We start from the raw sequence: 27542 nt of genomic DNA on the forward strand, positions 1-27542 counted from the left end.
TCCAGGCCCAAACCGTCACACCGCACAGTTGATTTATTTATTCTTGTGGCCTTGCTCTTGGTGGGGTTAGAGAAGAGCATGTCATCACCCTCTCTAAATATTACAACTCCACAGAGAATTGATGAATGTGATTTATCACCCTTCCACTCCAGCTCCAGAATCCCCAGGCCATTCTTTGTTGATAGGAGTGTGATCATAATCATAATAATAACAGTAACAACAATAATAGCCGCTCCCAATTACTGAACACTTGCTCTGTGTCAGGGAGTGTGCTAAGCACTTTCCTCGTATTATTTCATTTACTCTTTAACAACCATGTTAAGTAGGGGCTAGTTCTTCCTACTACACAGAGGAGGAAACTGAGGTTCAGAGTGGCTCAAAGCTGATAATTTGCCCTGGTCACAGCAGGTCTGGAATGACATGAAGGGCAGCCTAATCCGGGCCTTAGGGCTAATCACTGGACCGTAAGCCAAGCCCCAGCATGCATCCCTATACCATAAAATCATTCCTCCACCTACTACTCAACCCCTAACCGAAGCCAAAGGTTCAGCCCCAAATCAGAGACCAAACACAGCAAGCAATGTGTTTCCCCAAAAGCTGCACTGGGCAGTGGCTGCTGAAACAGGGAAAGGGGCCAGTGGGATATTTGCATATGATTGCTTGTGGCTGGCCTCTGATGTGTACCAGCCACCCCAGGTCCTGGCAATTTCAGAGCCAGACTTATGTCTGTCCCTGTGAAAATGATGGCCTCTTAGCTTTTCTCTCCTTTCATCTCTTTCCTGATTGCTGTCACTGATCCTGAGTACATTCTAGAAGAGAGACATGACCCCCCTATGGCTGGGGTCTGATTCTGATCCTTGCCATGTAGATGCTCTCACCACTCTGTGACTCCTGCATTGACCCAGAGTCACAGCCTCTGTGGGAGTGGAGGGGGCAGGGGTGCTTCCCAGAGGGTGGGCCACTCCATGGGCAGTCCCTCTGGAAGAGGCCCGAGTCATCCTCTCTCACCAAACTCCCTTGCTGGAGGGCTGGGGGCCCAAGAGCCAGCAACAGAGGGGTGGGAGGTGGAACGCTGCCCTGCCGTGTGGGAGGACAGAGGTGTGAGAGGGCAAAGTGCTGGGCAGAGATGCAGAGGTGGCCAGGTGTGAAAGCTGCAGCAGCCAGGCCAGGCTGAGACTTTGTGCCTTGAATGCCAGACTGTTTCTGGGCAAAGAATTTTCTGGATTTCCTTTGTGTTCCACTTTACAGTTTAGTAAATCTGCTGAACGCTCTGCTGTGCTAAGAGGAGTCAAGAAAAGCACCCTTTGTCCATGCTCTGCCTGGAACAGAGCCATGCTGGGGCCAGCGGGGTGGTGAAGACAGGACCAAGAGAGAAAATTCCAGAGGAGCTCAGGGGTTTGTATGTATTGGAATGCTTGGTGGGTTACCCCTTACCCCTTGAACCTTGGGTCTCTGGGACTTGTTCTGATAGAGAAGGCTGTTTCTTTACCTGCCCTAAGGTGGGGACCCCCACATTTGAGGGGCAGCCATCAGGCAGGAAAGGCCCCCCTGGCTCCTCAGTCACACACAGGCAGGTGGAAAACCTCTCTTCTGGCCAAACCTCTCTCCTCCTCTTCTCTGAGTACCCTCCCTCCTGAGGGCTCCCCAAACCTCCTTCCCACAGAACCATTATACAAAGCCCTCCTGCTGGGCAGATAAAAAACATCTGTCTAGTAGTCAGGCCAGGTGGAAACTTCGAAACCAAAAAGCTTTCTGGGGGCAATTGCCTCACTTAACTGTTATGGATCTTGGACAAGTTAATATATGTGCCTCTTTATTCACCTGTTAAAAGGAGATAATAATAGTACCAACATCTTCTGTTTGTTGTGGTGATTCAGTGAATATAAAAAAGTGCTTAGAGCAGTGCTGGGTTCATGAAAACTCTATACAGGTATTAGCTGTTGTTGGTGATTATCCTACCACATGAGGACAGAGGCGGGTATGAGGAGATGAGCAGAGAAACCCTCGAATCAGCACCACCTTTCGAGGCCTGGACCCCGCCATCACGTTGAAAGGAGCACGCCTGAGCCCACAGCCCCTCAGGACACCTCCTGGGCCTGGAGGCTCAGCCAGGGCGGCTTTCTTCCTGAGACCCCAAGGCTGCCGCTGGCCATGATCTCCCTGCCTGAAGGTGGAGTGTGGGTGGGCGTCAGAGGGGGTGGGATACTTTGAAAACTGAGAACAAATACAGTCTGTAGGTACTTTTTTCTTCCAAAGGCTTCAGATCTGTTTTGGGAGGTAGATGGAGGACACACCATTAGGACTGGCAGTCTTGGGGCACATTGGGAACTGGGCAGTTCTGCTCACTCCACAGGACAACACCTGCCTACTCCCCACCCCATCATCAGCCTCATCTGACTTTATTAATACCTATTAGTGTGTGTGTGTGTTTATCCTTGCACAATAGTTTAATTATTTTATTTAACCCCTTTATTGAAAATTCAGCCCAAAGCTCCAGAAGGTTGTCTTTGTGTCAACCTTCAGGGACTCATGGGTCCTAGGAAAACTCACACAGGGAGGAAAGAACCCGCCCAAAGGCAAACACAGCAGCTCCTTTTCTGGGCATATGGGAGGATTAGAGGGCTCCCCAGGAAGCCATGCTGGATGAAGGCCACTGTATCGCTTCATGTCCCCGTGGAATGCAGAAGCAGATTTTGCACTCTATTAATCTACATCTGTTTGCATGTCCCTGCTGTCAGCACTTCTGTCTAGGGAAGCAGCAAGCAGGCAGTAAAAGGAACATGGGCTTCGGCGGGGAGGGGAGACCTTGGTGCACCCTGCTCTATCACTCCCTGCCAAGTGACCTTGGGCAAGGGTCTCAGCCATTCTGAGCTCATTCTCAGAGGATGCTGAAAAGGGTCCCCACCCCGCAGGGTTGTCAGCCTCCTGACAGGATTAGCAATGAGGTGGATAACGCCTGGTGCAGTGCCTGGCACACACTGCTTAGAAGGCATGGAGGTTGCCAGAGATGCCGGATGCTGGTGAAGATTGAGATGATGATGGTGACACTGAGGTCCCAAGTCTGCTTTCTGCCTCCCTTGTTAGGCTAGGGGTTTCTCCAACAGCTGCTTGTGGTGTTTTCTCCTTTCTCCTCCTTCCTACAGCCTCACCTCCTCCCCACAGTACTAATTCACTTACCAGACTGAGAGGGGCAGGGCTGGGGTGCCCCAGACAACACACATTCCAAAGCCACCAGACCCCCTGGTTGGGCTGTGCCCTCCTGAAGTGAAGGAAAGGGACATGCCATCTCCTATGGGATTCAGTCTTCCCACCCTGCCCTCGCCCCCCAGCCTCGCCCCTACCTCACGTTGTCATGTTTCTGGATGTAAATCTTATGGAACATCATATCCTCCTGTTTGGCGTTGATGTCGGCTTTCATCTCCATGGCAACGTGACGGGGAAGGACAGACAGCAGGAGCCGCTCCTGGAGGGGAAGCAGATGCTTTCATCATAGCCTCTCCCCAGCTTGGCAGTCCCTTCCCCTCCCCAGGCTTCACTCCTCTACACCTGTGTCCCCACCGCAGGGCCCTGGAAAACCTCTCAGGCTCTCCTCAAACTCAGGGGGCTGACACTTGCATGCTGGGGACAGAGACATGCCTCAGGGCCACCTGGCCCCCATCTCCCTGGGACACCTCCTGGTTCTTCGGTTACATGGGGAAAAGCACTCCGGGTGAGCCTGTAATACCAAGCACCTTGGGTCAGAGACCTTGGGCAAATGACTGAACTTCTCTGAGCCTCCAGTTGCTTATATAAATGGGGATGGGGTTGTTGGAGCTTTAGATGAGATTCATTCAGTCATCAAATATTCACTGCAAACTGACCGTGTTCCAGGCATCATGCTGGGTGCCAGAAGTGATAACTGGGGCCAGGTTCCGCCTTCACAAGTTCCCGGTCTCCTGCGTTACAGGTACTATGGGGCATGGAGCAGGGGCACCTGCCTGAGGCTAGGGAGAAGTGGGGTGGTCACAGAGGACTTCGTGGGGACTAGAGAATGACGTGCTCCATTTTCACAGGATGGTGGCCCAGGAGGACGGGAAAAATCCCTGACATGAGAAACTGAGAAATTAAGATCAGCTGAGGGGGAGGTTGGAGGGAAGTAGGGAGAGGGGCCAGGGCCACCCTGTGAAGTGGGGGAGGGTCACGTCAGCCCTTGATGGAGTCTGGATGTGGCCTCCTCTCTGAGTTCTCCTCTGGGGCCTGCCTGCTCCAGAGGTTCAGCAGCCCCCAGAGTATGCAGCCTCTGCCCACACCCTCTGCAGCCCCTCCCCATGCTAGGCGCTCTGCCAGGCTTACTCACGGATCCTCTCATCTGGGGCCTTTCCTCCTGGCGGCCCGCAGCCCCTCCATCTTCCCTCCCATCCCCCAGCAGTGGAAGCTGGACCACTCCCTCCCCAGGCCCTAAGACTTCTGCTCCTGCACCTGTCTAGTTCCCCTCCCTCCTTCCTGCCCCACCTCTGTCCTCTTCCTGCTCACTCCTGCCATCGGGGAGCAAGGCTTCCACCAGTACCTCCCCTGGTCACCTCCCAAGCCACTCCCTGGTCCAGGTCCCCAAGTCTTCAGCCAGCACCTGACATCATGCCCACAGCATGCTCACCCTCCCAGTGGCTCTTCTCAAGTTCCCTGCCTTTGCCCATGGCACTCCCATCTTCCAGGTCACCAAGGTCAAGGCCTTGCTCCTCACCTAGAATCACCATCCTCACACATGCTGCTACCCTTCCTTGGGCTCACCCCCTTCCCAGAAGGAGGGTCCTGGCTCCAGCTGCCAGCATCCCTTGCCATGCTGAGCCTTCCTGTAGAGTCCCCCATCACTCTGCATTTCAGCCTGTTACTGGGGCCTCCCGAAGGTGGCAATATGTCTTGTTGGGCTTAGAGCAGACAGTCTTATGCTCAGGAAGCTCTGATAAACTAGTGAGGAATGGTGCTCTCTGTGGACAGGCCTAACCTCTGGTCAGGACCTCCATCAGTGGACACGGCCATTACAGGCCATCTCATATTTACTGAACTCTCCATAAACAGCTACTGGTGATAAAAATACAAATGAAGGACAATTCTGTGGAAATATAGGACGACTGGGAGAAAGTGTGCAACAAATTGTTTAGATTCATGAGAGACCTTCCTACATTTCAGCTAGTTCCGGGGCTGAGGACCAGGAGGAGTGGGCAGGGGATGGGTGGGGAACGTGCTGGATTCCCTCATCAGGTGGCACTGAGGAGCATCCTCGGATCTAGGAGCACCCCCTTCTGCAGAGGGCAGAGGAGGCTGGACTCCGGGCCATGGCTGGGTGAGGAGTGCCTGTCCCCTGGAAGCAGGCCTCCCCTCCCTGGCCTGAAACATGGTTTGGAGAATATATTCCCCCCTACCTCCCCCAAGATCCCTGTGGATTTGCTGGAATGTCTAGCCTGGCCAGGGCCAGCACAAGTAAACTGTGATGAACTGTAAATGCTATAAATGCTAATTTTACTGCAAAAGGGTGAGGTCCAGGCGTGGGGGAGGGGGGCGGTGTGGGAGGCACTCCCTAAACCAGAAGGGGCGGGAAGTTATCCTGATCTCAGGTAAGTGATGCTGGGGCCTGAGACGGGCATGAGAGAGGGGGCTTTTGAGGCAGATAGGGGCTTGGGGGTGAGTAGGGTGCAGAAGTGAGGTAACCGTGTCAAGAAGAGACAGTGGGAAGACTCAGGGACACCTCTGGGCATGGGTTTCATTCAAGAGCTGGACCAGGAGCTTAGATGGGACCAAGAGCACGCATGGGAAGGCCAGGCCTCAGATGGGACAGCCTGAGCTGGGGACCCGGCCAGGCACAGCGGCCCCGCACAGGGCTGCAAGGGAAGCAGGGGCAGACTATGGGGGTGGGCGGCCTGGAGAGGCACTGTGGAACTCTGCCCCCTGGCTCAGCTGTCTGTGTCACCAGCCAGGTCACTGTAACTCCCTAGACTGAACCCAGACAGAGGCAGAGGGGTGCCTCACACTGTGATGAGCTCCGCGCTCGTGGGGACTGAGCTCATGCAGGGTTCACGGAGCACCCGCTGTGCCAGGCAGGAGGGCGCACGTGACTACCGCTCTGCTGTCCACGCCTCCGGCTCCCTGTTCTCACGATCAAAGGCAGACCTTCCATGTTTACACCTGCCACCCGCCTGACATGGCGCGCAGCTCAGAACAGAGCTCCGCCAGCGTTTGGGCAGGCTGCGGGGAGACGCTAACCTAAGAACAGAGCGAGGCCCCTCCGGCTCGGAGTAGTGACCTTCCCTCTGAGAGCCAGGATGAGTCTGAGCCCAGTGGGAGCCCCAGCACCTGGCCGGCCGGCCTGCTTCCCACCCCCAGCTGCCCCCGGGTCTCCCTCCAGGCCTGCTGTCTGGGAGCAGTGTGCCCGGTACAGACTCAGAGCTTCTATCCAGTTCACACGCATGAGAAGACACAAGGGTGACCTGGCCAGACCCGAACCCCGAACAGGACGCCCCAGGATGCCAGGCAGGGAACCCTGACAAGTCCTCAATCTCCACCCCACCCTCAGCCAGAGGAGCATGCGGGGGCAGGTCTCTCTGCCTGGGGCTCACGGAGAGAAGCCCCCGAGTGTGTGGCCTGAATGAGTGACCTGCCTCCTGGCCCCGGAATCCTGAGGGTGAGGTTTAGGGTGAGACATGGCCGTCTTCCTTTCTCGAACTAACCAGACCCCAGAACTCGGCACATGGGAAGTGCCTCGTGAGGGCATCATGGGGCTGACAGCTTGGGCTTCTCTCCTTCCCCCTCCCCCTCCCCGGGAGCACCTTCATCCCAGGAGGGAATGCTGATGCTCTCATCATCCAGTTCATCAGCCCTGGGGTCAGGAGGGAGGGCCGCTTCCTGCCTCCCAGGGCCTGGGTGCTCAGTTTGAGTGCGAACCACAGGGAGGCTGAGCAGGCACTCTCAGCCCAAAGCTTGAGCCCAGAGCTCATTCTCCAAAGCTTCTTGAGAGCATTCCCACAGAGCCAAGAATGCTGGGCACCCTCCAGAGGAAACATCCCCCACGGCCTGGGCCCCCACCCAGGAGGGGCTGGACAGCTGCCCTGAGCATCGCTGGCGGGCAGGCAGCAGCTGGGCAGCCGCGCGGGGCAGGAGGGCCTCACCCACCTGCTGCTGGTTCTCCCGCTGTGAGTGGAGCCGAGCCTGGATGCACTCCCGGGTCTCCTGGAAGGCCTGCCTCTGCGAGACCTCAGCCGGGTAGTGGGTGCACACACCCACAATGTTGGTGCAGGAGAAAATGAGGACGTTGGAGACGAGCTGCAGAGGAAGAGATGAGGACAAGAGCTGAGTCCTGGAGCAGGCACTGGCGCCCCAACCACGACCCTCCCACTCCCAGGGCTCAGAGCCCCCAGGTCCCACTGTAGCAAACACACACCTAGTTGCCAGCAAACAGATGCCAAGGGCTCCCACCCACAGCCAACTACTGGGAGCAGCCAAGTGCAATCAGTCAGGCTCCCTGATGTCCTCAGAGCCCAGAGCTTGGCTGGCCTGCGACAGAATATGGCCCTAACGATGCTGAGTCACAGAATGATTATCCTGGCTATGTCCATAGTACCAAAGGCGACAAGGTTAGGTGTCCTGGGGATGCTGTGTCAGAGCTGTGGGTGTTGGGGTGGCAAGGCCACTGCAAGGAAGTTTCCTTGAGAGGGATAGGACTTCATCGTTTGAAAGAGTGACAGGGTCCACACAGGACAAAGGACTGCTCTCTCATGGAGAAGCCTTAGCCGGCTATTCCCCAGGGATCAGCTCCAAGAAGCAAATAGCTGCTGATGCACAGCACTGTGTGAAGTCCTCTGGGGATGGAGGGGAGGATGAGGTCCCCAGCCAGCAGGGATCAGTGTCCACACAGGTCTCATCTCCTTCTCTACACCAGCACCAGGGCCTCCCGATGACCCTCCCCCCAACACACCAGTTGGTGGACACCCTCCTTCACCCCCACTCCACATGGATGCCCATCTCTGTGCTGACAGAGATGTGTGCAGAGAGACACCACTGTCATCAGGTCACAGGGACAAAGCTGAAGTTCTTTTGAAAGCAATACTCACTGAAAAAATGAGGGAAAACACAACACAACCCACAAAAGCTAGTTGACAGAGCACATTCCAGATCTGGTCCCTTGGACAGCAAGGAGATCCAACCAGTCAATCCTAAAGGAAATTGACCCATAATATTCACTGGAAGGACTGATGCTTAAGCTGAAGCTCCAATACTCTGGCCACCTGATGCGAAGAGCCAACTCACTGGAAAAGACCCTGATGCTGGGAAAGATTGAGGGCAGGAGGAAACGGGGACGACAGAGGATGAGATGGTTGGATGGCATCACCAACTCAAAGGACTTGAGTCTGAGCAAACTCCAGGAGATCCTGAAGAACAGGGAATCCTGGCTTGCTGCAGTCCATGGGGTTGCAAAGAGTCTGACACAACTGAGCGACTGAACAACAAAAGGTGCCGTTTGGCCAAAACTGCTCTTGGCAGGTACAGCTCCTGGGCAGTCTGGGTGAAGGGATTCTGGTCCTGCCCCTGACTCAGGCCATATCAGACAGAAGTCACACAGGCTCAGCTTTCTAGGCCTCAGCCACTCCCTCCAAACACATAGTTCTTAGTCCCAACTGCTGCAGCGGAGCCCAGGCTGGACCTGTGCCTTCTGCTGTGGTTCCACCCGTATCCCCACCGGGAGCCCTGAATTGGTCTCCAGTCTACTTATCCATTTGGATCCCAAAGAGCCTCCCCTTGAGACTTCAGTTGCCAGGCAGTGATCAGCAGCAGCTCCCACATGCTTCTTCCAGGGTCTTCTTTTTCTCTGGATGTAGATGTCCTGTCCTTGGCGCTGCTCTGCCTTCTACCTGAAGGCTTTCCCCACCCCACCCACTCTCCGAGGTGGCCCTGACTTCCACCCAGGCTCTCAGGCCCACAGCCATGTGGGCTCCATGCTGGAGGCAGTGCCATCTTTCCCTGGAGACGACCCATACCGTGTCCATCCCCAGTCGATGCACAAAGAGATTTTTCCTCTCCCGTCTCTGTCTTGCTTCCTCCTCAACTGCACGATAGACTCTAATGTTCTGGCTGAAAGACACTGTGGGCTCCCCTCAAGCACTTCCTGGCACCCCCAGATGCCTCCCTGAGGAGCCTTCAGGGAGGGGGCAACTCGGCTGATGGTCAAAACTCCCGACCCCCAGCCCCATTCACCCCAGAATCCTACCACTGTCATTGTATATAAACACATCCCAGAGAAAAATCCCACCTGTTTGTTACAAGCAAAGAAGACTTCTGATACATGGAAGCTTACAGTCCAGTTGAGGAGATAAGTGGTCACAACCGACAGAGAACCAGCAGCAGGAAGCAGGAACTGAATCATGCCAAGCAAACAGGAGTAGAGGAGAGCACAGGGCAAGTGGAGATCTCTGGGAAGCCTGGGCTTGGGGAGAGGGGCATGCTTGGTGAGGCTGGCAGACATGAGACAGAGTATCCCTGGAGAGAGCAACTAGACTAGCCAAAGTAATTCTGAAGAAGATGAACCAAGGTGGAAGAAATACTACTCAAGTTCAAGACTTCCTATAAAGCTACCGTAATTAAACTGGTGCAGCACTGTTTTAACAAAAGAAATATAGGTCAGTGCAACAGAATTGAGTCCAGAAATAAACCCTTATGTTTATGACTTGCTGAGTTTTGACTAGGATACCAAGACAATTCAATGGGAAAAGAATGGTCTTTTCAGCAAACTTGCTATCCATATGAGGTAGGAGACTTTACCTCGTACCATATACAAGATTAACTCAAAATGGATCAAAGACCTAAATATGAAAGCTATAGCTATAAATTCTGAGAAGAAAACATAGGAATACCTCTCAATGACCTAGGATTAGGCAGTGATTTCTTAGACATTACATCAAAAGCACAAATGATAAAAGAAGAAAAGATAAATTGCACTTCATCAAAATTAAGAAGCCTTGTGCTTCAAAAGGAACCATTAGGAAAGTGAAAAGACAACCCATAGAATGGGAAAAAATGCCTGCAGATCATCTATCACGCCTAAATAAAGGTGTTACATATTTTTGACAAATATACAAAGGCAACTAAATGGAAGGAGGATCATCTTTTGCAGCAAATGGTGCTAGAACAATTGAATAGCCATATGATTAACTCAAATCTCACAAAATATTACAAACATTTATTCAGAATGGTTCATAGGCCTAAATGTAAAACCTAAAACTATTAAACTTCCAGAAGAAAACACCTTGGGTTAGGCAAAAATTTCTTATATACCACAGCAAAACATGATTCATAAAAGAAAAGATAAATTGATAAATTAGACATCATCAAAATTAAGAACATTTGCCTTCAAAAGACACTGTTAAGAAAATGAAAAGACAAGCTATAGAATGGAAAAAGTTATTTGTAGATCACATATCTGATTAAAAGACTTGAATCCAAAATTCACAAAGAGCTGTCAAATCAAAAATAAAAAAACCCTCAAACCACTTTTTAAAAGAGCAAAATATTTAAGTAGACGATTTACCAAGACGATATAAGGATGGCAAACAGAGAAAGATGGAAATAATTAGCCATTAAGGAAATGCAAATTTCTTACAAAAAACGAGATACTACTAAACACTATTAAAATGGTTAGAATAAAATTAAATTTAAAAAATGAAAATAGGGACGTTCCTGGTGGTCCAGTGGTTAAAAATTTGTCTTGCAATGCAGGAGACGTGGGTTTGATCCCTGGTCGGGAACTAAGATCTCAAAAGCCTCAGAGCAACTAAGCCCACATGCCATAACTGCTGAGCCCACGTGCCAAAACTAGAGAGTCTGCACATCTCAATGAAAGATCCCTCATGATGCAACAAAGATCCCGTGTCCCACAGCTAAGACCAAAAGTAGCCAAATAAATAGTGCGCTTTGTGGCTCAGTCGTGTCTGACTCTTTGCAACCCCATGGACTGTAGCCTGCCAGGCTCCTCTGTCCATGGGATTCTCCAGGCAAGAATACTGGAGTGGACTGCCATGCCCTCCTCCAGGGGATCTTCTCAACTCAGGATCAAACTCAGGTCTCCCGCATTGCAGGCGGATTCTTTACCGTCTGAGCCACCAGGGAAGCCCATGACTCTGACAACTTCCTGTTAAAATGTGGCATAAGACTGTCTCAGTTTGGAGAATAGACACAGAATCGGAAGTATTTCGGAGTTCCAAGTCCTAGATATGAGTCCTGTATGATTAAAATCTCAATCCCTTGGTCTGCCATTTTGGTGTAACAGAATTAGAAGTAGTTGGAGGAATGACAACTGGAATTTTAATTGACAAAATAAATCTCATTTCCTTACAGAAGCACAGGCCTGAAACTGTGCTCTGGACCAGGCACTTCAGGGAGACTTGTGGTCAGGTAGCCGGTTGCCTAGTTTTATAAAAAGTAAGGTTGCAGTTGCTAGCTGTCAGCAGACATTGTTTTGAGAATGTTTTGTGGCATCCAAGCCTAACACAACTCAGAAAACTCAAGTGTTTAGCAATACAAGGTCTAGTCTGAAATTATACCCATAGTATCACCTAGTTATTTCCTTGGATGTCTGAGCCATAGCTACTCTATTTTGACTTTTAATTGTAAAATTATCCTTAATAGCCAAAGCAGATGTCACCATTAATTATGTCAGTGTTTCTCTGAGCTTCCCCGGTGGCTCAGATTGTAAAATCGTCTGCTTGCAATGCTGGAGACCTGGGTTCAATCCCTGGGTTGGGAAGCAGCAACCCACACCAGTACTCTTGCCTGGAAAATTCCATGGATGGAGGAACCTCGTAGGCTACAGTTGATGGAGTCACAAAGAGTTAGACACAACGGAGAGACTTCACTTTCACTTTCCAGTGTTTCTCTAGGTATAGAAGATGCAAGAATTGGGACTCATAAAATCTTCTCCTAAAAAGATCTAACTATATGAAGCCCTGTTTTGCCCATTTTTCCCAGAGCACAGACTGCACAGAAATAAGTAATAAATAAAAATAAATATTTTTTAAAAAATGAAAAGAAGAAAGAACTGCCAACACTGGTACTGGTAAGAGTGTGTAGCAGCTAGAACTCTCATACCTTGCTAGTACGAATGAAAAATGGTACAGCCATTTTGGAAACAGTCTGGCATTTCTCATACATACACTTGACCAGCAAGCTCACTCCTAGTATCTGCCCAAATCACATGCAAAGTTATGTTCAAATGGAACAATCTCATGATAACACATAACATAGATGAGTCTTAAGTTAATTACGCTGAGTGAAAGAAGCCACACTCAAAAGGCTACATACATAAATGACTCCATTTATATGGCATTCTGGAAAAGGCAAAACTTCAGGGACTGAAAACAGATCAGCGGTTGCCAGGGGTTGGGGAGAGTTTGACTAAAAGGGGCGGCAAGAAGAGATCTTTCGGGGTGATGGGACTGTTACATACCACGATTGTGTTGGTGGTTACACATCCATATACCTTTGTCAAATCCAAAGAATTACACACCAGAGAGGGCTTCTCAGGTGGCACAGTGGTAATCTGCCTAACAGTGCAGGAGACACGAGAGACACATGTTGTACCCTGGGTCTGGAAGATCGCCTGAGTAAGAAATGGGGAACCACTCCAGTATTCTTGCCTAGGAAATCCCATGGACAGAGAAGCCTGGCAGGCTACAGCCTACTGGGTCGCAAAGAGTCAGACACTACTGAGTGTGTGTGTGTGTGTGTGTGTGTACACCAGAGAAGCCAAATTCTACTGTATATAAATTGTTGTTATTGTTTAGTTGCTAAACTGTGTCTGACTCTTTTGAGACACCATGGACTGTAGCCCGCCTGGCTACTCTGTCCATGGGATTTTCCAGGCATGAATACTAGAGTGGGTTGCCATTTCCTTCTCCAGGGAATCTTTCCAGCCCAGGGATTGAACCCACGTCTCCTGCATTAGCAGCTGGATTCTTTACCACTGAGCCACCAGGGGAAAAAAGAACAAGAGTAAAGGTCCAGGAGGGACTAGCAGAGAGAATATGAGGAGCCAGCTGGACAGGGAAAGGGCAGCTTTTCCTCTCTCTGAGGCCAGAAAGAGGAACCAGAGTCTATTTTGAGACATGACCCTTGAAGTAATTATCAGCTGGCCTCTGCGTATCTCGGCACTAATCCTCCTGGCCTCTCCTGCTGTAATCTGACTCTTCCTGCAGCCAGAAGGCCAATAGCAACAGAGGGTGTAAATCCAGGTAAAACGATGTGCTGTAACCCAATAGGGTCCAAATGGCTCAGCTAAGCTTAGCATGCCTCAGTGTTCCTCTCTCCCATTCACTAAACAGACAATGGGGTGAGCCAGAAGAGAGTGCTAGGTGTGAGAGAGGTCTTCAGAAAGGCCTGTTGGAAAGGGTGATTTTGGCAAACTGCACCTGAGAGTGAAAACGCTTAAGAGATTAATATATCAAACACACATACACCCACCAAAAAGGCAAGAATCTGTGCGGCAGGTCTTAATAGATGCTAAGATCCCTGTGCACATGCAAAGGTTATGAATGAAGAGAAAGCTTCAGTAAAAGCTGATGGAATTCTGCAAACAGTCTTCCAGAAAGGAGTTTGTAGCTTAAAAATGATCTCACACCTTAGGCTGCTGCTGCTGCTGCGTCACTTCAGTCATGGGACTCTGTGCGACCCCGTAGATGGCAGCCCACCAGACTCCTCCATCCCTGGGATTCTCCAGGCAAGAACACTGGAGTGGGTTGCCATTTCCTTCTCCAATGCATGAAAGTGAAAAGTGAAAGTGAAGTCGCTCAGTCGTGTCCGACTCTTCTTGACCCCATGGACTGCAGCCCACCAGGCTCCTCCATCCATGGGATTTTCCAGGCAAGAGTACTGGAGTGGGGTGCCATTGCCTTCTCCGACAGGAGGGTCCAAACAAATGCTAACCAGTTTTCTTCTCTACTAACAATGATGATCAAATATTGAGCCCCTTCATACATGCTTATGCAAAATACTTAACTAGTAAATAGTAACAGGTATCAGTCACAACAACAGGTAAACAAGGCCTAATTAAGGGTTTGTTGCTTTTCCCTGTGCACACTTCACAGGACATGTCCAACCACATGAAAGAGGCGTGTGTGTGTGTGTGTGTGTGTGTGTGTAAAGGGATACCTACATCATAGCAGGTGGAGTAACAGGGACACCTGAGAATACAACAAACCTCAGGCCTTACACTGGCCTCAGCATCTGCTTTTAAAACCAGCCCTGCAGATGGTTTGGGTCTGGGAGGTCCCAGGACCACACCAGGAAAAACCCCAGGAGAGGGGAATGTTTGGAATTCTGGTCTCCAAGGGGAAGCCCAGAGGAGGTGCCTGTGCATATTTACAACTCCACTGGCATTCCTAACTCCCCAGCACTTCAGAAACCCGATCTCTCCTGTCTGCAGGCTGCAGGTTTGATTTGGCCACAGTGAAGTTACTGCTTAGTGTGTTCAGCGCCTCTGTGGCGAAGCCTGAAAGGGCTCCCAGCAGCTTGCCTTGGGCACTGCCATGCCTGCTGCCCCTTTGCTCTTGAGTATTCAGAGGACCCCATGGGCCCATTGCCATAGGCATGCTGTTTGCCAGTCCTGAGAAAGGTGAGAGGCAAAGAGGAATGAGGAATGAACTGGTTTGGAACAGAAGAAAATAAGCTAGGAGGACCTCCTCATAATCTACTATTCTGCATGGGTTCTGTTCTGGACAGGTCAGCTGGTAGTTCACAGGGTGTACCTGGTGGGGGTGGTACGAGATAAAGAACCAGAATTCCCCAGGCAGCCAGATTAGGTGACTGAGACGAGGGGCCAAGATGTCCAGTTATATTTGAATTTCAGATAAACAACAGGTGTTTTTTAAAGTATAAGTATGTCGTGTGCGATAGTGGGAACACATGTGTTAGTCGCTCAGTCGTGTCCGACTCTTTGCAACCCCACAGACTATAGCCTGCCAGGTCCCTCTGTCCATGGGATTCTCCAGGCAATAATACTGGAGTGGCTTGCCATTCCCTTCTCCAAGGGAACTTCCCACCCCAGGGATAGAACCCTGGTCTCCTGCATTGCCGGCAGATTCTTTACCATTTGAGTTACAGGGAAGTCTCTAGTGGGAACATACTTATACTAAAAAATTATTTATCTGAAATTCAAGTTTATTCCAACCTGCCCTCCCCCAGCTCTGACACCCTCCAGAATTGGCCAAGCCCTAGCACACTAAGGGTGACCCAGCTCCCTCTCCACCCCACTCCCTCTTCCATATCCTCTCCCACTCTCAGAGGCTCCCACACAGACAGACGACAGTGCTTCCTCTTCACATAAGGGTCTGAAATCACCTCACTTCAGTGCAAGCCAAAGCCGGGATCTGATTGTTCAAATCCACCCACCTGGACACAAGGGGCAAGAGCATCTCAGAGTCCCTAGGGACTGAGGGCCAGCTCCACAGCACTCTGCAAATGTGACTGGGACTCCACATTTAAAAGGCAGAATCCTTTCTGTTCTAGTCCTTTTTCTGTTTACAAACACACAAAACTAGCAACCAAATAACTCCCCAATAAAAGGAGCTGACAAGCCTGATAAGGGTTCCTTCTGTCTGGCCCAGATTTCATTTCTCCTGAATGGTGCTGGTGGGAAGCTTGGGGGACCTCAGTGGAAACCCATTATTATATAAAATAAATCAAAGAAGGATAATCTTAAAATATATATACTCAGAAGGCATATCAGCAGGGCTCCTTGTATACTGTACCAAGCATTACTAGAGGCTAAATGACATAAAAAAATAATATATATTTTAACTTTTTTCATCATAGTGATGTGTCTTTAAAAATTTTCCTTTACAAAAAATAAAGATTGTTGTATGCTTTTTTTTTTTTTTTGGCCATCAAAGCCACATTATCTCTGCCTGGGGGCTTTTGTGATGAGGTCCTCTTTCATAGGGGTGGCTGGTCCATCTCAGTGGCTCAGGACAAACAAAACCAGGCTCTCTGCTCTCTTCATTCCTATTAGGGGTTCTGCCCAGGTGGCACCTCTTTCTCCTCTCCATTCCAGCTAGGATATAGCTGCCTGGAGCTTGTCAATCTTACCCAGACTGGAATCCTCTCTGCAACTATCCTGTGTCAGAGATCATCATATCCCCTTACATCAGACACTTTCCTGATCAAATCCCACCAATAATATAAAGCCCAAACTCTTGTGTTGATATTAAGATTCTACAAGTCTCATCATGGGCCACATTCCCCCTTCTTCTTACTGCTTCTATCATATGGGCTACTTACTGCCTCTGGAAATTACCAATCTACAGTATGATTCTAAAAGTATACTGTTAACTTAATACACTTTTATTATTACTAAAAACAAATTAATAATTAGCATCCTCTTAATCCATATTTAGAAAAGACAAAGTAGACTAAAATAGGACATGTATCTGAGAATGATTAGGTGCAGCAATTTACAACCTTCAAAACACCTTCACAGGTCATATTTCATTGCATCCTCACTGCGTTCTTCTAAGAGAAGCAAGTTGGGCGGCATCACCTCCTCCTGCTAATGCAGGAACTAATGCAGGAGCCTCGGCCACACAGCAAGACAGCAGCAGAACTCAATCAGATTCTCAGAGTTCAGAGCTTGTCCTGTTCTACTGTACTAAGCGGTTATTTATCCCAACTTAATTTAGGTCCACTTTTGTTTGATTCTATTTAATAAAGGAACACTCAACTTTCTTTCACCCTCTTCCTAGGTGCCTTAGGCCTTTTTTATAGATCCTGGTCACATAACACGCTGCTGATTAGGGACCTACTCACAGCCGCTGCCTCTAACCCAGCTCTATCCAAGGAACTCGCCACTGTGAGTGAGAACGGCCCATCGCCTGTCTTATAAGGCCAATTCTTACCCCAGTAGAGGTTTCTTGAATTCTTTTTTCATTGATAGAGATCATACACCACACGACAGCAGTCTCCAACCTTTTTGGTGCCAGGGACCGGTTTTGTGGAAGACAATTTTTCCACAAACCGGAGGCTGAGGGAATGGTTTCAGGATGATTTAATAAGCACGTTACATTTATTGTGCACTTTATTTCTCTTCTTATTACATCAGCTCCACCTCAGATCATCAGACACTGGATCCCAGAGGTTGGGGATGCTCTGGCCATAGAATTCATCCTTTTAGAGTATACCATTCAGTAGCTTTTAATGTATTCTCAAGGTTGTGCAGCCTTCACCACTAATTCCAGAACGTTATTAACATCCTTAAAGAAATCCCACACCCATTAATCATTGCCTGTTCCCCACCTCTACCTCCACCCCGCCCCCAACTCCTGTCAACCACTAATTTATTTTCTGTCTTGATGGACTTGCCTGTTCTAGATATTCATATAAATGGTATCATGCAATAGCCTTCTGTGTCTAGCTGTTTTCATGCAGCGTAATACTTTCAAGATTCTTCTCTGTTTAGCATGTATCAGTACTTCATTCCTTTCTATGGCCAAGTAATAGTCCACAGTACAGGTATGCCACGTTTTGTTTATTCTTTCATCAGTTATAGGCAATTGAGTAGTGTCTCCTTTTTGATTGTTATGAATAATGCTGCTATGAACATCCATGTTTCTATATATGTTTTCAGTTCTCTTGGGCATATACCTAGGACTGGAATTGCTACATGTTATGGGCTGTTATGTCCATGTCCCCTTCTCCTAAATGCATATGTTAAAACGCGAACACCTAATGTGATGGTTTCAGGAGGTGGGGTTTTGGGAAAGTGGTTAGATCATGAGGGTGGCACACTCATGAGTCAGATTAGCACCCTAATAAAAGTGACCTCATAGAGTGTGCTAATCTCCTTCCACCACGTGAGGACACAGTGAGAAAATGACCATCTATGACCCAGGAAGTGGGCTCTCACCAGACCCTGGTGACTTGAATCTGGATTTCCCAGGCTCCAGAATGCGAGAAATAAATGTTGTTTAAGCCACTCAGGCTATGGTATTGCTATTTTGTTATCGCAGCCTGGAGGGACTAAGACACTGGGTCACACGGAAACTCTACGTTACATATTTTGAGGAGCTGCCCAGCTGTTTTCCAAAGGGGTTGCACCTTTGATATTTCTACCAGCAATGGCTGATGATGCTCCACGCCCTCCCCAGCACTTGCTGTGTCTATCTTTTTTATTATAGCCATCCTAGTGGGGGTGAGATGGTATCACATTGTGATTTTGATTCCCTTAAAATTCAGAACAAATAATGACAATAATGAGTGAGGTAGTTTATTCTGTAACTTGAGCAGCTGTGCTCTTAGAGAGAGATGGCCACACTGTATACTTATTTTTGTCACCTTTGGTTATTGATTCCTAGGAAACCCCAGACCTTGTGCACATAGCCAGAGAAAAAAAGCAGCTTTCATGTAACAGTACTTGCTTGAACAGGACATCCCCTTAATTCATTAAAAAATTACTGACTGAGGACCCAGTGCAGAGCACAGGGCACTGGGGAACCTGAACTCGGGTCACCCAGCCCCTGGCCTCCAGGACGCCACATCTGGCGGTAGAGGCAAGCACGTGCACAGAAGCAGCAGGGAGGACACAAACTTTGCAGGCTTTGCAGTCACTAACCCAAGTTAGTTCCACAAACACTCAACAACTCTGCAGAGGAGACAATACTCTTACTATTGATATATGAACTGGCTTATAAATTAATGAAATAAGTAAAATTTGGGTTAATCCCTGGATTGGGAAAATTTAACAGAAAAAAATGGATAATGTGGATGAAGCTTTTCCAAGATGTAAAATTACAAATGACATAAACACATGATATGATATGAGATACGTGAACCTCATCAATAGGCAACAAAATACAAGTGAAAACAATATTAGCCCATTTAACCAGCAAAGCATTTTTTTGTGGTAATAATGTTGGCAAGAATGCAATAGAACAGGCATCCTCCTATACCTAAGTGGGGATGTGAAGACACAGTCCTTCTGGAAAGCATTTTGGTCATGTGTATGAAGAGCTTTAAAAATGTTCACACTCTGTGACCCAGATTCGGTCTCCTCTCGGGAATCTGTGCTGCAGAGACTCAGTAGCTCGGGCAGGGTTTTACAGCCAAGAATAATTAGAAAATTTAAAAATGGGGAACGGTTAAATGTTGAACAACTGGAGGATAGTTAAATAAATTATGGTGCTTTGATACCCTGGAATATGTCAAGGCCTTTCAAATGTTTCATTTGAACAAGATTCAACATCAAGGGGAGGTTTTCAAAATATAATGTCACATGGGATAAAAAGAGAATACAGAATTGCAAATTCAGCGTGATCTCAGTCTCAAACTATATGTATGTTAACAGTGGTAGGATGTCTCTAGGTAGTGGGATTATAGGTATTTTTTACTTTTCTCTTTAGATCATTGAATAGTTTCCTACTTTTTGACCGTGTGTGTGAATCTTAAAAGAGAAAAGTGATATGTTTATTTTAAAAAGAGGAAAAACATATATGCTTTTACTCTGAGCATGGCAGGCTGAAGGAACTTCTTTTCTAAATAGAAAAGATGAGAATTCAGATGCCTACACAACCAGCCAGAATAAGTCAAATGGGAAAAGAAAAAGAAGTCATGTCTGGGCAGTTGGGACTAGGAAGGCTAGTCCTGGAGATGGAGCTTGGGGTGTGGGCAGGATCTGGGCAACCAGCATGATAGCAGAGGTGCATCCAGGTGGCAGAAACAACCTGAGTTAAGGGGTGGAGAGGAAGGTGCAAGGCTATCTGGGGAATGAGAAGTCCCCCCTGACTGGGACAGAGCCCTCAAGGGGAACTGAGACACAGTGGGGTTCACAGCTTTATCACAAAGGACATCCATGTCAGGGTAAGGGGCTGGCACATAATCCAGGAAGCATTGAAACCTCTTGGTAGCTTCATTTCCCAAAATAAAAAGTGTATTGATATTTCAATTTACAAAGTGTGCATTCATTAGAGAAAATTTCAAAATCATAGGGAAAAAACTCAATTTACCACCCCCAAAGACAACCAATGGTGTCTGCTTCCTCACTTCCTTCCTCTCTAATCTACTCACAGTTTTTTGTTTTTGCTTTTGTGAAGCTGAGATCTTACTGTTTCTATAATTTGGTGTTCTGCTTTTTTTCACTCAACATTATAGCATAAGCATGTTCCCCTGTTCTTACGATCTCTAATGCTGTGGGCTTTCAACAGGGAAATGTGATCAGAGCTGCAGTTGGGGAAGAATAATCGGACAGCTGGGAAAGAAGTAGTCAAGGGGAAGGTTCAAGAGGTGGAGAGACCAATAAAGAGGTGGGGATAGGAATTCTGTGGTGGTCCAGTGGTTATGACTCCGTGCTTCCACTGCAGGAGGTGTGGGTTCAATCCTTGGTCAAGAAACTAAGATCTCCACAAGCCTCGCAGTGTGTGTGTGTGAGAGAGGTGGGGAATGCCACAGATGAGAAGGACCAGGGTCTCAGAGGGGTTGGGGACCTGCAAAGGGAAGGGGGAGCAGTGTGTTGGGAGGTCCCAAGCCAGCATGGACCAGGAATGGCTCTCCAGGGGAACGGAAGTTTGCATAGTGAGTGGAGTGAGTGAGGTGGTGTCACCAGAGCTAACTGGAAGGGAGTCATTAAACCGGAAGAGTTTGTGGAAGAGGTGGATGAGGTTCTATGAGTCCAAGGTAGTCAGGGCCCCATGCATGACCTCTGAGGGAGACAGGATGGAATAGGGGTCCTGGCTGCAAAGGGTTTTCCCTGGTGGCTCAGATAGTAAAAAATCTGTCTGCAATGTAGGAGACCCACTTCAATCCCTGGGAAGATCCCCTGGAGAAGTGAATGGCAACCCACTCCAGTATTCTTGCCTGGAGAATCCCATGGACAGATGAGCCTGGTGGGCTATGGTCACAGGGTTGCAAAGAGTTAGACATGACAGCAACTTTCACTTCACTTCAAGCCATAGGGGCTGTGAAGGTAACTCTTTCTTAGGATGCTTAGGAGAGAGCAGAGAGTGAAGGGAAAAGAGAGAGAATTTGATTCACCCAAAGGCAGAGGGAGGGGAGGATGACAGAGACAAAGGAGGACAGGAATCTATTGAGCTGCAGGACAGCGCCGTTCACACTGGCAGCCCCCAGCTGCATGCAGCTGTGAGCACTGGAAATGTGACTCATCTGAACGGAGGTGTGCTGTGAATGTAAAATTTCCCTGGTGGCTCAGATGGTAAAGAATCCGCCTGCAATGTGCAAGACCTGGGTTCAATCCCTGGGTTGGGAAGATCCCTTGGGGAAGGGAACCGCTGCCCACTCCAGTTATTCTGGCCTGGAGAAGTCCATGGACTTCCTGGAGAAGTCCATGGGGCCGCAAAGAATCAGACATGACTGAGCGATACACACCAGTTTGAAATCATTTTTTATTTTAATTACCTGTTGAAATGATATTCTGGAGATACTGGGTGAAGTAAGAATACATTATTAAAATTAATTTCACCCATTTAAACATAAACTTTTTTGGTGACTGGAAAAATTAAAATTACACATGTGCCTCTCATTATATTTCTGTTGGACAGCACAGCTATAGAACAAAGGGAAGCAAAGCAATAGGGGCTGGGGGCACAGCAGATGTGGGAGAGGCCACAGGCTGATCTGCACACTATCCAACTGCTGCCTGGAACTCGACACTTGAACTGACCTAGAGCCCCACCTTTGGGTCACAGAGGGACTGGCCTCCCTCCCTGCCCTTTAGGGTGTCATTTTCCAAAGATTCAGATTTGTTCATCTACCAGGCTACAGCAGACTTCAGATGGTGCACCCCATGACAACCACTCCCTCTGGCTTTTGGGAGTGTGACATGCATAGGAGAAAAGGAGAGGGTGTCTAGGGGCTGAGACTCAACCATAAGACCCCAAGGGACTGGAAGCTTTCACAAAGGGTCTCAGGTACAAACTGTGGTATTACACCAAGAGGTAAGGGGGGAGGAATAAATTAGGGTATTGGGATTGACATAAACACATTCTATGTATAAAATAAACACATTCTATGTATAAAATAGATAACTAATAAGAACCTACTGTGTAGCACAGGGAACTCTACTCAGTACTCTGTAATGGTCTATTGGCTAAGACATAGTGTAGTATGGGGGCTTCCCAGGTGGCGCAGAGGTAAAGAATCCACCTGCCACTGCAGGAGACACAAGAGCCCTGGGTTCAGTCCCTGGGTTGGGAAGATCCAAAGATTAGGAAATGGCAACCTGCTCCAGTATTCTTCTCTGAAAAATTCCATGGACAGAGGATCCTGGTGGGCTACAGTCCAGAGGGTCACAAAGAGTCAGACACAACTGAGTGACTGAGCACACACATGGGGGAAAAAAAAGCTTTAAAAGAGTGAATATATGTTTAACACACATATAGGTGATTCACTTTACTGTGTATACTGAAACTAACACAACACTGGAAATCAACAATATACCAATAAAAAATCTTAAAAAAAAAAGGTTCTATTAAGATAGGATGTCAATGCTTGTATCATGTCATGAAACTTGGGAGCTTTGGGAAAGTACATGAATTTAAAACCATGGGGAGGGGACTTCCCTGAGGGTCCAGTGACTAAGATTCTGCACACCCAATGCAGGGGGCCTGCATTTGATCCCTGGTCTGGAAAATCCCATGGACGGAGGAGCCTGGTGGGCTGCAGTCCATGGGGTCGCTAAGAGTCGGACACGACTGAGCGACTTCACTTTCACTTTTCACTTTCATGCACCGGAGAAGGAAATGGCAACCCACTCCATGTTCTTGCCTGGAGAATCCCAGGGACGGGGGAGCCTGGTGGGCTGCCGTCTATGGGGTCGAACAGAGTCGGACACGACTGAAGCGACTTAGCAGCAGCAGCAGCAGGAAATTAGATCCCACACGCTGCAACTAAAGAACCCACATGCTACAACAAAGATGAAAGATCCCATGTGCTGCAGCTAAGACCCAGCACAGTCAAACAGATAATAAAAATAAATAAGTAAAACCATGGGGAGACAGAGCCTAAGAGCAATGAGTGAAAGTCAAGAGGTAGCATGGTGTAAGAACGGACTAGGGATTTCAGCGGCTAAGTTTTCCTCCTGGATTTGCCAAAAAAAAAAAAAGCACTATGGCTCTAAGCAAGTCACGTTTCCTCTATGGACCTCAGCTTCCTTGTCTATAAAGCTGGAATGGCAATGAGTGATGGCCACGGTCTCTGCCATCATGGACAGTCCATGGAGTGGCTGTGGCCTGTGGTGCTCTGGCAGCATAACCATCCTGAGCACTGTGAATGGAGATGCCATGTGCGGGATTTTCTGGGAAATCTGATTTCAGATGTCCTGTCCCACGTTCTCCTGAAACGCAATAAAATGCCCAACACTTCAGCATGAAAGCCACAGCTTTAACACAGCTGGTCACACCTGGAAGTCATACACAACTCTCCTGTCTGACCCAGGCTGAATCTGTGGAGGATCCCAGAGGAGGCCAGAGTCCTTCAGAATCTAGGCCAGGCAAGGACCCCTCCCACACACACCCCAAGCTGTGGGAAATCACATGTGCAAAGCAGCGTGGAGACACAGATATGTTCCCACACAAAGCAAGGACGTGAGTTGGGGCAGAGGGGTCGGGTGTGATGGACAGACTGGCTTGGTGGGCATGCCTTGGCAAGGCTTTCTATAGAAGCTGGGTGGGGCTTTGCCACCCATAAACTCTTTCTCATGCAGCTCTCTGACCTCTGCGGTAAGAGAGAGTTTGCTCTGTGGCCTGGCAAGAAGTTTTGTGGGCTAGAGGTTTATTTATAATCTGAGTGCAAATGAAGTTTCTCTCCTCTAAAAATCTCATCTTGGAGAATAATTATCCAGCCCCACCTCCCCAAGTTCCTCCACCCTCCGCGTTGTCCTACCTCTTCCAAGAAAGTCAGACAAGCTTTCATTGTTCTAGGTGAGCAGTGGTGACAGCTGAGGATGACGTCGGGCTGTGGAGGTGGAGGGAAGGGGCTGACAAAATGCTCGAATCGGATCCAGGGGAGGGAAAGAGCACCCCCTCCCCCAATACTGAGATCGGCTTTCTACCCCACACAGGTAAAGTGAGGCTTTCCCCCATACCTTCCCCACCCACCGCCAGTCCTCACCTCCAGTCCTCACATCCAGGGCCCCATTTTAGGTCTGCTGGATTTGGAAGGAAGAAAGAAATGCCAAAGAGAAACTGGAATTGCCAACAAGCCGTTTACCTAACCTGTTTGAGTGCAGAACAGGTATGGGGCTGTGCCATGGGCACCCTGTGAACGACCCAGGATGGAGGGTCACCCTGTGGCTGTTCAGAACAAGGCAGGCTTGCCCAGCTCAGCCAGGTCCCTCAGCAGGGATTTCAGGCAGCTCTAGGGGTTACCCCAGAGGTTGCCTGGAGAGACAGGCAAGGAGATACCACAGAATGAGTGCTTTGCTGGGAGTCAGGGGACCGGGTGCTGGCCTTGTGACTTTGGGCAAGTCACAGAACTTCTGCAGATAACTATAAAATGCCTGCTGATTTTACTGATGCAAATATGTTGCAGGTGTAAAGCAATACAAGTTGGTCTAGTGATGCCCTGAGTAGCCAGGAGGGGGAAGGACTAGATGACAGCCCTCCAAGTGCTGGCCATGCCTCCTTCTGCACACAAGTACATCCTCATCCTCCAGGGCAGAGGCTGACACATAGAAGGCACCAGTAAATGCTTGTTAAATGAATAAATGGGTGAAAAGCACACTGAAGGCTGTGGGGCATTTTCAAGGCCTTGACTATCCCAGCTCATGTCAAAAGACAGTTCAGACTCCCAGTCTTTGCCTCTGACACTGAGCAACAAGCACAAGACCCCTATCCACGGGAAGGCAAAGGCCTGAGTTAGAATTAAATAAAACACCAATGAGACCAAGAAAGATAGACAAATGCGGCACTAACTGCCGTGGCTGCTAAGGGCTTAGAGATGGTTTCTACCAGACGAGCCAAGTCTACATGTCCCTGTGAGCGGGTGCACAGCTCTGTCAGGCTGGGACCTGGGAGACTTGGGTGTGTTCTTGGTGGGTCCCTGCCTGGCTGGCCGGCCTTGAGCAGATCACTGGGGAATCCCTGGAGGCTGAACCTGGGAGGAGAAATGAGATAATGTGGAAATGAGGCTTGATGAACAGCCAGGACCTGGATTGCTGCAGGGCCAGCCCTTTTCCTCATGGGCTGGGCCACCTTGGCAAGTCTGCTGGGTCCCCTGAGGTTTCTTCTTACATAAAACAAAAGAACATGACCCCACGTCTCTCAGCTGCTTTGTAAGGGCCCTGACATCCTGGGACTCAGGGGCCTTCTTTGTGACAGGACAGCCTCCCAGAGAGAAAACCAAGAGTTGGCCCAACTCTATGCTGACTCCCAGCTGTCCCGCTAAGAAGGGCTGGCACCAAGACCCCAATTCTTGGGACAAAAGAGTTAAGACTCCTTCCCCATGAGACGTGATCTGAGTGCCGAAGGGTGAGCCATTAAACTCAACCATTACTGATGCAAGCCTATAAAAAGCACCCCCCCCAGTGGGAGAGGGCAGCAAGTATCCACCTGCAGACTGACCACCACCCCCCAACCCCTAGAAACATACCTTCAGCTCAAGAGCCATCTAGTAGACTATAGATGATCACACTACAACCTCCCACCATGTCCCTTTAGAGTAGATCATTAATTTTTTAATTAAAAAATAATTTTACATTTGCAGCAACATGGAAGGGCCTAGAGATGGCCATACTGAGTGAAGCCAGCCAGGGAAAGACAAATATCATATGATATCATTCAAATTAATATGTGGCATCTAAAAAAAAATGGTGCAAATGACCTTATTTACAAAACAGAAATAGAGTTACAGATGTAGGAAACAAGCTTATGGTTACGTGGGGGGAAAAGAGGGGTCGGAGGGATGACTTGGGAGACTGGGACTGACACATATACACTGCTGCTGCTGCTAAGTCGCTTCAGTCGTGTCCGACTCTGTGTGACCCCATAGACGGCAGCACACCAGGCTCTGCTGTCCCTGGGATTCTCCAGGCAAGAACACTGGAGTGGGTTGCCATTTCCTTCTCCAATGCATGAAAGTGAAAAGTGAAAGTGAGGTCGCTCAGACGTGTCCGACTCTTAGTGACCCCATGGACTGCAGCCTTCCAGGCTCCTCCGTCCATGGGATTTTCCAGGCAAGAGTAGTGGAGTGGGGTGCCAAACGAGCACCTGCTGTATGCCACAGGGAATGCTTCTCAATACTCTGTAATGACCTATGCGGGAAAAGAATCTAAAAAAGAGTAGGTATATGTGTAAGTATAACTGATTCACTTTGCTGTACTGCAGAAACTGGTGCAGCCTTATAAATCAACTATACTCCAATAAAAATTGTATTTTAAAATAGTTTTAAAGATCATGACAGAGCCTGTTAGTTGTCCACCCAAATTCATTCTCCCCCTGTACCAAAACACTACACGGTAGTTGGATACATGGCTGCCCAGCTAGAGCATTTCCCAGCCAACCTTGCAGCCAGGTGTGGTCATGTGACTATGCTCAGGTCAAAGGGATGTGAACAGAAGTGATGTGTGCAACTTCCATGCCATTTCCCTCTCCATTATCAGATAAGCCCCTTGTCCTACTTGGACTAGCACTTTGTTTCACTATCCTCTGAGCTGAACATGGATGGCTCCCCAACCCAGCTTTGACATACAGATGGGGATAATGGTCTTGTGGGTAGTGGAACAACCTCATGGGAAGGACCAGAGTGGGTCACTTTGGGACAACTACCTGAGAGAGAGAAAGACACGCTCATCTTCTCAAAGTGGCTGCATCCTGGCGTCTCTTTGTTACATGAACATACCTGCAAACTGCAGATGTTTCTAGACTGGAACATCCACTGGCAGCCTGATCCCTTCCTTCCCCCTCCTCTCTCATCACTTCCTCCAGCGCAGAAGGGAGAAACCACAACATGCAGAGCATGGAAGATGAGGGAAGGCAGGATGGGGTTGGAGGTGTGAAATGGGAAGCCCACTTCAAAAATAGTGGAAGCTTCTGAAGCAGTGGTCCTGACAAGTGCTGGGCCCGAGCCCAGAAAACAGACCAGAGACAAAGCAGACAGACTGGCTGGATCCTCAAGGGCGGAAGGAAGTAGAGTGGCTGCACTCCGCAAGCCGGGAGATGGAGGCCCAGAGCAAAGAAGGAGCGGGCTCTGTGTTATCTCAAGGGATGAAGCAAGCAGTGTGGGGGAGAACATGGGACCTGGTGTCAGAAGACCTGGGTTCAGGTCCCAGCTCAGGTTCTGATGAGATGAGCAGTGTGGACTGAGTCATGTCACTTTAGTCAGCGTCAGATTCTTCTCCTCTAGGAGAAGGGAGAAACTACTTACTTCTCAAGGACTATTGATAGACTAAATAGGCCAATAATAGTAAAATGTCTGAAAAGCAATTATTATTTTTACAGTGAAAGCAAGAAACGTGAGAATCCCAACTAATCTATGGCCAGTCCCTGGGTGGGGAGTGGAGAAGGGAGGCTAGAACAAGGATCAGCATT

The 27542-nt window shown here is 48.8% G+C and overlaps 1 protein-coding gene across 1 annotated transcript in view; it reads right to left on the bottom strand.

Moving 5' to 3' along the window:
- Positions 1-27542, bottom strand: part of ADCY5 (adenylate cyclase 5) — a 156767-nt gene that overhangs the window by 58671 nt on the left and 70554 nt on the right. Inside the window, exons 2-3 of the mRNA NM_001192069.1 lie at positions 7144-7293; positions 3342-3463 (exon numbers count right to left, since the gene is read on the bottom strand). Coding sequence (NP_001178998.1) covers positions 3342-3463; positions 7144-7293 — 272 coding nt within the window. The remainder of the gene's footprint in view (positions 1-3341; positions 3464-7143; positions 7294-27542) is intronic.

The sequence above is a fragment of the Bos taurus genome, chromosome 1 (genome assembly GCF_002263795.3).
Source record: "Bos taurus isolate L1 Dominette 01449 registration number 42190680 breed Hereford chromosome 1, ARS-UCD2.0, whole genome shotgun sequence".
NCBI classification, from domain to species: domain Eukaryota; kingdom Metazoa; phylum Chordata; class Mammalia; order Artiodactyla; family Bovidae; genus Bos; species Bos taurus.